This window comes from Mastigoproctus giganteus, chromosome 2 (assembly GCF_048544385.1).
Source record: "Mastigoproctus giganteus isolate SK-2022 chromosome 2, ASM4854438v1, whole genome shotgun sequence".
NCBI lineage: Eukaryota > Metazoa > Arthropoda > Arachnida > Uropygi > Thelyphonidae > Mastigoproctus > Mastigoproctus giganteus.
This window is the reverse complement of record NC_143576.1, coordinates 34,275,700-34,288,852: the sequence shown is the minus strand read 5'-3', so window position 1 is coordinate 34,288,852 and position 13,153 is coordinate 34,275,700. Positions and strand designations below refer to the sequence as shown.

The 13,153-nt window shown below is 38.8% G+C and overlaps 1 protein-coding gene across 1 annotated transcript in view; it reads right to left on the bottom strand.

The window, feature by feature from the left end:
* Positions 1 to 3,855, bottom strand: part of LOC150089262 (homeobox protein orthopedia-like) — a 144,300-nt gene extending 140,445 nt beyond the window's left edge. Inside the window, exon 1 of the mRNA XM_090389925.1 lies at positions 3,795 to 3,855. Coding sequence (XP_090246051.1) covers positions 3,795 to 3,855 — 61 coding nt within the window. The remainder of the gene's footprint in view (positions 1 to 3,794) is intronic.
* Positions 3,856 to 13,153: the final 9,298 nt, after the last annotated feature.

Genomic DNA, 13,153 nt, shown 5'->3' with positions numbered 1-13,153 from the left:
TATAAAACCCAATGAATTAAAAGCACGTGCTTTCGGTTCGAAAGACGTGAAATAATACATTTTTACAGAAATTTGGGTTGCTGCTCACCTTTTAAAACCCGAGGATTGGTCCATTTTCTTCATCAGACGAAAATAGTTCACAGAATTCGTCGCGAGTTACGTCTTCGGATTTACTTTTTGAGAACTCGGAAAATTAACCAAAAATTTAAGCCTCTTAAGATGCGAGTATAAATTTAATCCCTATCTCCTAAAAAGGGGATGAGTTCAACTTATTCGACTAATATGTGTTTAAGCACAAATCTTCGGGACAAAAAAATCAGCAGTGGATATGCAGTGGATCCCGTTATAGCAATTTTAAAATTGATCTCTCTCTCGCTCTTTCCCCCCCCCCCCTCCATCAACTGTTAAATCTGCAAAGCAAATCCAAAATGAAGGTTGGACGTGTCGGTGGGAGGAATTTGTTAAATGTTCAAGCTCTAAATATCGTTCTTTGAGTGTAGTCCTTAGTCAAAAAAATAGTGCCCTAAAGAATGATTTAGAAGGGTTATTTTTGGAAAACTTTACACAGTACGGTGGTTAAAGAACAACTCTAATGGTGACCGTTGAAGGTGGTTAATTTTGTTGGTATTGGGTTTAACGGCACAAGGGCTGCTGAGGCCAAATAGTTGAAGGTGGTTTTTATTTTATTTTTCCTTTTGCAATAAATCTATATAATAATTAGTTTATGTCCCTCCATCCGAAACGATCTTGGAACTTGAAAACTCAAAGACTAACCGAACTTTTGACCTGATTCCTTTTGCAATAAGTTTATTTTGCAGTAATGACGGAGGGGGGGGGGGGAATGCTGTTACTTGAAAGTAAACTTAAATACAACCCGGTGCTTTCTGTACTCTGTACTTTCTGTAAAAGATTTTGTAAAACAGAGATTGTGCTCTGAAGTATCGGCCATGTTTAGGAATGGCAGTGAATTAAAAATGAATGTTCTGCCTTCCATCAAAAAATACAATTCAAAGAGTCTCATCTCTTGAAATCAATGTTTCCCTCCAGAGGGATATCAAAGTTCGAAATGCAGATTCAATAAATTCCTGGGATCATCGACAAGATTTGAATCTTTTAAGAGATTATATTCGAATCTAAAAGAGTGGCGAAACCATTAAATCTCTAAATCAGTTCCGCTCTTAATTGTCTCCTAACTCCTAGGGACCCGTTTCTGCTCTTGTAATCTTCCCCTTTTCTCCTACCACTAAGGTCATCTCCTAAAGATGCTTAAATGATGCTGTTTCCCTTTAACGGCTACCCGTCTTTTTATACAGATGACAACACAATAGCCACGTGCGCTCATTAGGCTGGACACTGGCCATGGTAAAAAACCTGATCCTCTTGCTTATTTTTGGTAAGCAGAATTCTAACGCGAGCATCAAATAATGTACGGCCTGCTGATGATTAATACAATGATGTATTAACTTCCTGATATCCTCCTGAAGCCAACTACAAATACGTTGTAGAAATAACCTTAACTTACTATTTTATCAAACTTTTTTGCACGCAATGATTGCATTTCTTTTGGCAGAGGAAATTCAAAGTAATCCGAAGAAGTAAAGAGATAAGTAATCTCACGACCATGGAGTGGGAGATCAACAGGGATTTCAGAAATAAAACTGTCGGATAATTATGTAATCCCATCATCGGAGTGGTAGCAGCTGAACTCCCACATACTCTTTGAGAAAGATGTTTGCGATTAAAAACATGCGAAAATCTTCGCTATTCAAACACCAAAATAATATTGCGAAAGAGTTATTCAAAGTCCATTCAAAGTTATTCAAAAACCAAGTGATGATTTTATTTTTACAGCATGAGAGATGCCAAAAGGTGTTGATATTAATTGAGATGCAAGTTTTAGGAGATTAAGTTTGCTATTTCTGGCTACGTACAAAAAGATCCTTTTGAATTATATTCAGTTCTAAAATCATTTAGAACTGAATATAATTCAGTTCTAAACTACACAACCATTGTAGTTCTTTTTTTGAATAATTAAATCAAATACTGTAGTCAATTTTTACAGTTTCATACATAATATGAAATGTATAGGATACTACAATAAACTCTGCAACGGCACATTTTATCAAAAACAAGTTTTACAATCCAATAATCGTATGTGATCGCATTTGTCTTTAAGATCCATGCAAAAAAATAAAAGATAATAATCAAAGGTGACATTTCTGAACTTTTAAGACGCTTGCAGAACTATTTTTCTTTAATCAGTTTTTTCAGCCAGCAAGATTTAAGCTGGATAAACAATGCAGTGGTCTTAATTCGCAACAGAACGCCTTTGAAGAGTTGCCCTAGTATTGCACTCAAAGTTTTACGAATTAAGTTCAGATGTTAGTACGCAATATTCACTGGAATGTGATTCTCTAAAAATAAGCTATTCAGCCAATAGGTCGTCATCATCGGCCATTTTCAATTCAACTGCAGGATGAAGGCCTCTCTAGCAACTTTTCCAGTTGCTTCTGTTTTGTGCAATGGCCATCCATTTACCCGCGAACTCTTGAATTTCATCTGTCCATCTCCGTTGTTGTCTTCCAGGTTTTCTTTTAGCTCTCCTGGGTATTGTTATTTTCTTAGTCCATCTGTCATCATGTCTTCGAGCTATATGTCCTGCCCAAGTCCATTCCACTTCTTTAGTTTCGATAAGAATGTCCTTTACTTGAGTTTTCTGCCTAGTACATGTGTTTCTCTTCTTATCTAACAGTCTGATTCCCAATATAATTCGTTCCATTCTTCACTGTGCAGTTCTCAGCTTCTGTTCTTTTCTTTTGGTGAGTGCCCAAGTTTCACTTCCAAAAGTCATGGTGGGGAGTATATTGCTCTTCAGTATGTGACTATATTTCCTAAATGCCGTCCATCTGAAATTTATTCCTCTCTTTGGCCGAGTGGCAAACCACTAAGGTATACTTCACCAAAAGTCACAAAAACTCAAATACTGTATTTAAAAATCACCTTATAAATTAAATTAAGATCTTTAACTGTATTTAATTTTTACTTATACCATTTTAAAATCGGTTATTTATTTAACACGTAAGTCTGGAAGGAGGATTATCCAAAATGGATGGAATACTTCTCTTGTAGATTTTTTGGGGGGTTTTTTTGCGTCTGTGCCAAAACTTGCTTTTGGTTCATAATAGCTGCTATGTTCTGCTAAATTCAAAACCCAAACTTCAAGATGGAATTAATTTTTGCTGGAAAGTCATGGAATCTGACACTAAAAGCAACCCGGCGCAAAAAAGCATCAACTTCCAGTGGAGCATCCCTTCGCTATTTAGAAATTCCGGTGGCCATCTGTACATCACAAACACCCAGGTACAAATTTAAAAAACGATCTCTCTCTCTCTCTCTCTCTCGTGATGTCTCTCGACACGGTTCCTCCAAATTGAGCAATTACCAAGTAACTTCGTTACTGTGGCAATCCCATCAACGCACTAAAAACTAAATACGATTTTTTCCATTTTTTCCACTATTAAAAGCGCCAAGTGCTGGTTACGAACTTATCAATATATTATTTGGCAACTTTAATCCCCGGCTGTCACAGAGAATGAAAAGGGTAATAACCGGCTGTACATACACGCGCTGCAGAAATAAAAATAAAAAAAAAAATAATAAAAATAAAAAAACGCCAGAAAAGTTTGAAAAGTTATCAAAATTACGATGATTTTCTTCTAACAGTCCAAATTAAAAGCAGCCGTTTTCTTAAGATTCCCATACGCAAAGAGCTTTTTAACTTTTCGGCTTCTTACTTTTTAAAGCCACCATTTCTCGATCTAATTTAGCCGTTCCCGCTGTACTGTCTAATGTCATTACGTGTATCGTAACGTCCCCGGCGACTCCGACCGTAATGTTGCATCTTTTATTGGTCCGCCGTAGCACGTCTCCTCCTTTAGGCCAGGACGCGTAAGGAACGAGGAGTCTCCATTACAGAGGCGGGGCTAACCCGCAGACGCTCGCTGCGGAAATGTGCGTGTGCGTGCGTGAGCGTCTGTTCGAACCACGTGCGGGAGAAGAGGGGGGGGGGAAACAGCGGACGCGTACGTGCACCAGTTATGGATGCGATTTCCCGTTCACATTTCCGATGACAACGAGGTGCCCGTGTAGCTTTGCGTTCCACGCCCGCCATGACGGCCCAAGGTAAACGTTCGAGTTTGTTACCTTTTCGATGTCGCTCACGGAGCCGATGGATCGTGGTGGAGAACGGCAAGCTGCGACCATTAGAATTCAGCAATTTCCGCCCGGGGAGATGGATGGTTTGCTTCGATGTAATACGAAAATTCGTTAGATGCGAGCAGTCGGGGAATACGCCGGTCTACGGGGGATTAATCGCAGTTCGCGCAGAGATTTAAGGGAAACAGCGTTATGAGGTAGCGCGATCAGTTGACTGATGGAGGAGTAGGATGCTGCCAGTTGACGAATGAAACGAGTACCGTGCGTCCCTATCAACCCCTGCGTTGGACGTCAGAATGTTTTTTTTTTTTTGTTTTTTATTGGAAGTCGAAAGCGGATTGTATTTTGCATAAGGGAGAATACATCTGCAAAGATGCTTCACTTTCCTGGAAGAGAGAGGAGGAGGAGGAGGATGTGTCTGTCTGAGGTGTGGAAATTGGCGCGTCGTGTTACATATATTGACTCCAACACTGGTAGTTGATATTCATCTTTTGCAGTCACATCTTCGCAGAAAAGACCGGTGAAGTCGAATGGCCAAACGCGAAAATGCAGTAATATACGTGTTTCAGTTGCCCCTGTTTCGAGCCTTCGTGACTACTAAATACGGTGATGTCCTTATATACTAATGTTCCCATCTTTTAAACTAACCAAACGGCTATCGTTTTTCATTCAATAATTAGCGCACTTTTCTCCGATGAAACGTTCCGTTGATTAGACTCAGAAGAATTCGCAATGTGTTATTTGAACGAGTAAAACCTTTTTCCGGAATTAAACATAACCACACATCCACACGCAAACGCTATATAATTTGAAAATATGAAAAGAAAAAAAATCTGGCTTCTCACTTCTCCATTAATGCTGGTGTTCCTCAAAGTCCAGTTCTTTCTCCCGCTCTTTTCTTCTTTGCATCTTAATGACCGTATTCGATTGATACGAATTCCTATCCATAGTTTGCAGACGATAGCACATTACATTCCACTTACAGTTTGAGAAACCTTGTCCAAATTAAAACTTCTTGAACATCCAATAGCAATTCTTCAAATGCTGATCACCAGGTAATTTTCCAATGGGCAAAAATAATTTCATTTCTTTTATTTGAAAACTCAGTTCTGTTTTATACCTCGCAAAAAGGATTCTTCTGCTGCTATGCTTATGTTTGGTGACACTCCGATTTCTAGACAAAATGATATCTCTTTTGGGGATTACCCTGATTTCTAATCTCTCTTGGCACAAGCACATTACAAATATTCCTTCCTCTGCATCTAAAAAACTTGGTTTTCTCCCAAATAGCTGTTCACCCTGTATAAATCGCAAATCCGCCCTACCATGGAATATTGTTCCCACATTTGGGGTGGTGCCCCCAAAACCTCTCTCAGGCTTCTTGATTCCATTCAGAAGAGGGCAGTTAGGTTAATTAATGATTCATCTCTAACAGAGTCTGTCCACTCGCTGTCTCATAGACGTACTGTTTCTGCTGCATGCCTTTTCTACAGATACTTCCATGGGCACTGTTCTTCTGAATTGGCTTCTCTACTTCCAGCTCTCTCTTTCAAAGAAGTCCGAACACGCAACCAGTCAACATCCTTTTACTGTCCAACTTCAAACTCACAAAACCAACTTTTCTTCTTCTTCCTCGTTCATTCAACTTCCATTATCTGGAACTACCTACCTTTATACGTATTTCCTGAAAATTACAATGTACAGAAATTAAAGTCAGTCTAATATTCAGATGCTGTAGGTATGAGGTACCCGACTTACCACAAATGAGGTACCAATAAGCATCTAACCGGCGGTCTAGAAGATGGAACCTTATTTCACTAACATTATACTTCTCTTTCCAAGAAACATTATTTGTCAATGATACAAGATGCGGCACCTGGTGGTGGTGGTGGCGGCTTTACAGTTTTTGAGGGATTGAGGCCTTTAATAAGGTTGTCTTTCCTTGCTTATATGATGCTATAAAAACATGGATTTTATAGAAAAAAATGTGAGCTTTGCAGAACAGGCCAGAGCAATTGTTTGCTCATTCTGGAAAGTTTCCAAATCACGTATAGGATAAACATCAAGCAGTTCCCATTTTCCCTTCCTCCCAGACAGGCGAATTACCCCTCAAGAGTTATCCCCACATGTTGAGAACCACAGTTTGTAATTTAATATTGAATACGAAAACATTGTATATTGTGATAGTAAACGTTCATTTTTTCCTGATCACACACAGGAATCAAAAAGAAACTCCGATTGCCACGAAACAAATCAAGAAATTTATACTAAAATTAGGGTCATGATTGGTAAGATTCAAGTCTGCTACTTTAATACCAACTGAGAAATGGTAAAGTTGCCATCAGAACTTAGTTTATCAACAACTTAAAGCCTTAAACATTTCAATAACATCATCATAACGCGCAGATACTTAGTTTCTAGACGCTTCAATTTACAGAATCGCAGTCTTTCTTCATAAAAGTAATTTTTAACCCCAAACTAATCTTGTTGCTATACCCTACAGCACCGATCTGTTGGAAAGGGTGCAGAGAATGTGGGCAGTCAATGATTAGCGGTAAGAACCTTGGCATATCGTAAGTAAAAAATAGAGATTTCACAAACAAAACTACCATAATGAATTCATCCAGTCCATGCACCAACTGCGCTAATTTTTGTAAGCTTGATTGTCTCTTTGGGGTGAGGATGAACAGCGTATATATGAATAATCGCTTTTCACATCATAATAGAAGTTTTCTATCATTACAATCAATTCTTGCTGCGATGCATCACTCAAAGGGCTTCGCACCTGCTCGTTACCATTTCTGGTAAATATTTGCATTCTATTAAGTTCCGGTTTAACTACGATCCTGTCCCAGTACATGACGCCTCTGTCGACAAGGTCGCTAGAGACCATTAGATGACTGACCCTAAAGAAAGACCACATACGCAACCGCCCCCCCCCCCCCACCGAACCAGAAACCCACACTCCCTCGCAGCATCTTGATTGGAAGATTTCCTGTCAGTGTTTATGGTGATCAGTCAGATCAAGGGAGCTTTCTTTTATGTACGGCTATCTAGCGCAGGAAGCACGTGCCAAGTTAGGACGAGGGTTAACCGAAGGCTGGTAGCCCGATATTGTGTCGTTAAGCCCTGAATGACTTCCCTCGTGAAGCCGAGATCGGGTCGTCAGAAATCGATGGTGCGCGCCAAGAGGCAATATTCCACCACGGGACCCAGCTCACGTCTGCCCATAACGCATCGTAGGGGTTCTGTCCGACCGTCATCGGCCTTCACACTATGCATCACGTGCGACAGATGAACCCCCGGCAGCTGGACAAAAACACGCTTTAATAAAGGCGTGCTTAACTGGCAATAAGGAAGACGTGACCAACATCCAAGCATCCCCATGACACGAAAACACCCAGAGAGAGAGGAGGCGGATCGCGAGATTGAGACATCACACACCACAGCGAAGGCTAGCGTACGTTCGCCAAATGATTCGTCACCTGCCACGCCACGCGTATCTTTTTATTTATTTATTTTGCCTTCTATTTTTTCTTTTCTTTTCTCTAACAGAGCGGATAGATTTTCTAATTAAAGTCGCCTTAAAATTTATTGCGCTTCTTTCGAAGTGAAGCACGAAAGGAATTTTTTAATGAGAAAATTGTTTGAAAGATCTACCCGAGCGCGATCGCTACTTGTTAAAATTAAAAGAAAAACAAGTCGACGTGACACACACTACGAAACAATTTGGGAAAAACAAGATCCGCACCGTATTTTCCAGTTTGATTTCGTTAAAATAAAAGTCAATTCAAAGACTTTCTTTCTAAGTAATCGATTCTGAATTTGAACTTTGAACTTAATGAGATTCCAGTGTAACAGATTTATGGGTGGTTTCTTTCAGTCCATGTACAGCACAGCTTGTTTTCTTGCCAATGATGGCTTAGCCACCTCTCAATCATTCAGCAATATGAACAACCGCTTTAATCTAATATACGATTGGAATATAAATTAAAGATGGGACACATTTTTATAGGTCTTGACCATGTCCGTCCGCAAGTAATAACTCAACTTCCAGTGGACAGATTTTCATGACATTTTATATCTAGGCCTTTTAGAAATATTTTTCGAGCGATCCCAAATTTCATTAAAATCAGACAGAAATGCTGCGAGTATTATTTCTTTTTTTATGGAAAAAATAAATAATTAAATGTGGTTTTAATGTGGTATTGTCAGCTTTATTTTGTGAAGAGAAAGAAAGACTTTAAAAAAATAAGTATATGGGAGAAAAGTAATAAATATTACAAAGCTATAACTAAGCTGAACGACTAAGTTGACATAACATAAAACTAAAGATTTTATTAAAAAAACTCCTTATTTTTGATGGTCCCTTCGCTCTGACATCGTTCATTAATCCACAAGTAGAAACTGGATTTCCTTTTGGACCATAGTAATGAACTCGCGCGATTAAAATTACGTAGATACATGAATACCACGAGGTATAATTAGAAGCGGGCATTTCAAATTTAGTGACACCGAATTCCTGAGAATGGAAATAAGAGGGGAAAAAATTGTTGGCGAAATCGATAAGACGAAGGTAGAGAGAGACTTGTATTTTAGTTTAGGACACGTAAGTGTTGATCGCTCTAGAGAAACATTAGCCAAAAGCCAGCGACTTAAGAAAACTTCCGATTGCGCATTTTACTGATGTTACAGTATAAACGTTTCTTGCCCGAGAATCACTCTCACCTCCTTCCTTCCCCATCGCCTCGTGTAACACAAAATTTCTCCATCATTCCTCTTCACCCGATACCTCTTTCTTCTGGATTGTTCACCTGCCAAACCAATCACAAAGAATGAACACAAGCTGTAATACCCCGGCATCTGCTCTATATCGTGGCTATTTACTTTCGGTACCAGCGGATCATCAAGGGCGTTGTGCAGGGGGAAGGGAGACCCGGGAAGAAATTGAAATAAGAAATCTTTTCTGCGTGTCTTAAATTTTCAGTCTTTGAGTCGAGAATTTTGCTTTCTTCATTTCGGCGAAATCTTTTTCTGTAAACGAAGAACGTTATTGAGCACCCCGAATGGACCATATGTTGATGACAGCAGTCACGTGTTTATAATAGTGGACAGATGGCATTATGACGCTGGCACGTGGTCAATATTGAGTAAGAAAACGTGTTGCATTAAGCAGCCGTACTTCGAACTCTTCCCCATTCGGGAAATTTCTCTCTTCTCTTTCTACTGCACTTGTTCCCGAGGAGAAATTTTATTTTATTTGCTTTTTCTTTTTGTTTCAGTAAAGTGACAGCCAAGAATTAATCAACTTCATCTTTCGATATTTATTTTGATGCAACTTTGACGTTTATTTTTTTAATATTAAAAAGAATTAAACAATATAAACATTTGGTAATCCAACAAGTTAGTGCAAAGCATCATGGTAGTTCGTAGTAAATCACCGAAGTAGGTAAATTGGCATCGTTTTTGTTACATCTCATATTGTGAATGCCTTCACAACGAGTTTCCCTGATATTGCACGATCTCCAATGGAGAAGACTAAATGTTATTTATTCTCAGCGAATACCACCACCCAGGGGCGGTGGTATCTGCCTAGAATCCATTGTCCATTCGAAAATCCATTGTCGAATCGTTGCTTATTCGAGGTAATTCAATATCAGGGCAACTCGCTGCGAAGGCATTCATCTACTTCGATGGTTGTGAACAGTTCTGAATTACTTTGTTGCTCTGTTTATTGTAATTGTGACATTAAGGTATGTTGAAACTCCAAAGGAGCTCATTCTTCCAACTTAGTAATAAGTTTAATGAACAGAATGTTAAGAAATCTTCAGTTTAATAATGCTCCCCATAGGCAGAATAAAATGTTTGTAAATTCTGAAATAATACTTAAAAACCATCTTTAACTTATGTATGTGTATCTTTTCATTTTTATTTGTGTAGTTAATATTTCATAGCCTTAGATCACTTTCCCTTTTAAGAAGTTTTCCCTCTTAAGAAGTTCTAAACCTCCAGTCCCTTGAAAAACTTCTATCCGGGTTCTGCTGTAATTAATTAATGTATGCGCGTGTGTGTAAATTATGTAATAACAATTTTCAATAAGTTTTAATAAGAAAATGATTGAATGGGACGTCTTATTTGGCACAGAGTTCCGTTTTCAGGTGTTATCTTCTTATAGGTGCAGTCTCCACGCCTGAATACAATATATTTTGTAAAATCATTGAGCACAGTTATTTCAATCATAATCGATGTATTCTAGTATTAAATTATAATCTCTATTTGTTAAAAAAAACTGCTGGTTTGAACTGAAAACTTGCCAGGAAGCTGTTGCTGCTGTCAGAAGCTGAAATATTAAACAGCAGCACGAAACAAAATATAAGAACTTTGAAAAGAATTTTCTTGAAAGCAGTAAAGAACGAAAGAACAAATTAATTACTCTAATTTCGCCGTGTCAGTACTGCTCCAGTATTATGATGCGATCTGCGACAGTTTAATAAAAAAACTGAAAACTAATGCTGCATTAATTTGCAGCATTAGTTTCGCGCTATATTTAGCGCCCCTTTTTCTACAACATCCTTGGAGTAATAACCAAGTTTGTTTTTATGGTACAGCTCAATCTCATTAAATAATTAAATAAGCATCAAAAGCGTTACCGGAAGAGTTAAAACCTACAGCACCTGGACGCTGCTCCAGATGCTTTTGAAAATAAGAAAGAAATTATAGGGGTAGATGCCACGAAAGAAATTCCTCTGTTGACAAAAAGAAATGCACCTAGAACTAAATTAACGAATAAAGAACTTTCACTAGAAATCGTAAACAACACTAGAAAATGTGTACCCTTCAACCTTCAGTAAATATTTGCGCAATGATTAAAATAAATAAAAACTGCATTGTTTTTAAATAATCTTAATTAGTCATATATCGAGGAATCTTGAATTCCTAATTCTGTTCTACCTTTGTGGCAGATTGTACCAAGAAACATTTTCTCAACAACGACATTTATTAGCACAACGTTCAGGTATATTCAACCATTCCTTCATCAGTTGTCTCTAATGACATTAATAACTAACATCGGTTGTAAAGAATGTTTTTTTTTGTGGCAGTTACTTTTGCAATGCGCTACTTACTCTACCGAAACAACGTTAGTGACTGAGTTAGCATTAAGGATGTGACGTCATTTCCGTCTCGCATTTTCGTTACATTACATCGTTAGGTGCCACTATAAATGTTTTCACATCAAAAAATCAATGAAAATTATTTCGTAATCAAGTTACATTAGAGACAATCACAGTTCTGTTTGATGGACAAGTTTCTTTATACCATTAAAGCAGAGCAGTGTCGGGATCTCCACCAAAACGTTCATTGCGTTCTTGGAGATGTTTATAAGTTCTAGTAAAGATATGAAACACTTGCAGTAAATTCGTCTGATAATGTCAGCACTAAAAGATGTCTCCTATTTTTGCTTTCTCCACTCTGAAGGAAAATGAAACCGTTCACACCTTTCTAAACTTGAAAAAAAAAGAAAAACTCATTTCGTAGATCGTCGGGGATGTTTGTTCATAACTATAAGTGGCAGAAACTATTCATCTGCTACTTCCGTTCATCAGCAGCTGGCTAGAAGATTGGCGACGACGGCCGCATGACCACTTCCCGTAATGTACCCGCTTCGCTTAGCCTCTTACGGCCACGGTTCGAGGTCATCATTTGCGCTCGTACAAGGCAAGATTCCGCGGCTATTGGCTGAAGTATGTACACCACTCTGTGCCTAATAAAAATGTATTACGGCATGGAAGAGCGAGCTGTCAGACTGCATTAGGCCCACTATGTGACACCATCATCGGGCGACGCTATGAAATTTTTACTCCGTAGCCAATTCCGCCCGCAGTTCGCACCCCATAAACTGTGTTCCTGCAAGGCGCACATTCCGACAACCCATAGTCTCCAATCATATTTATGGCCGGAATTCCCTCTGTATCATTTTATCCAATTGACATCGTATTTCGAGAGCCTGCCGAACTTGTGTCCATATCCTGTAGACAGTGCGAACGAATCAGACCTATTTGATCATATTTTTTCAATCACGCCGTTACGGCGCTTGCTGCGGATCGGCTCTGCTTGGCAGAAAGCCGAAAGATCTTTCTTTGTTAACTACTCCGGGTTTTTCCCCTTTCTTTTATAATTTACAACAATTTCTGCAAGGCACTCTTCATTTTAGCTTATCGATTACCCGAAAGTACTCTTCTTTTCTCTCTTTAAGGAATAAAAGGCGTCAGATTTTAAACTGGTCACGGTGTCAACCAATGTAACTCCTGGATCCGTGTAAACATGAATGATCATGTTGAGCGAGATCCAACGTTAAATTTTCCTGGCTGTGTTGGTTTTTCCTTTGGTGATTTTTTATACATTTAGGGCTCCCAAAAGACTTTAATATAGAGAGAATGAATTACAGCAGTCGTATTCGAGAGAAGTTGCACGTTGCCAATATTTTAACTCCAAAACATTAATGATGAAAATTAATGCCTGTTTTGTAACCGAGTAAATTGCTTGAGGGGAACCTTTGCGTGTGTGTTGACAATGCCAAAGGGAACGTGGAATTGAATAGAAAGAATCTACAATCAAGAAAAAATGTAACTTAGCCCTTTGGTGTTTGTACTCAACTACCGAATCATTGCCCTCTAGGATAGTACAGTGGAAATAATCATCGTCCTTTCCACCCCGAGTGGAAGTGGTCTCGGTTCGAATCCCGTCAGTGAAACTAAGAATTTCTATGGGCTTTTTACTCGACATGGCTGAGCATTTCGGTATCAGGCGAGGGTTGCATGGTTTTATCTCTCAGAAAACTGGATTTTTCATCCGCCATACAATACAGGCCATTTGCAGACTATTGACTCCACACAGCCTTTAGTTGCCTTTCTCTCTCTCTCTCTCTCTCTCTCTCGTT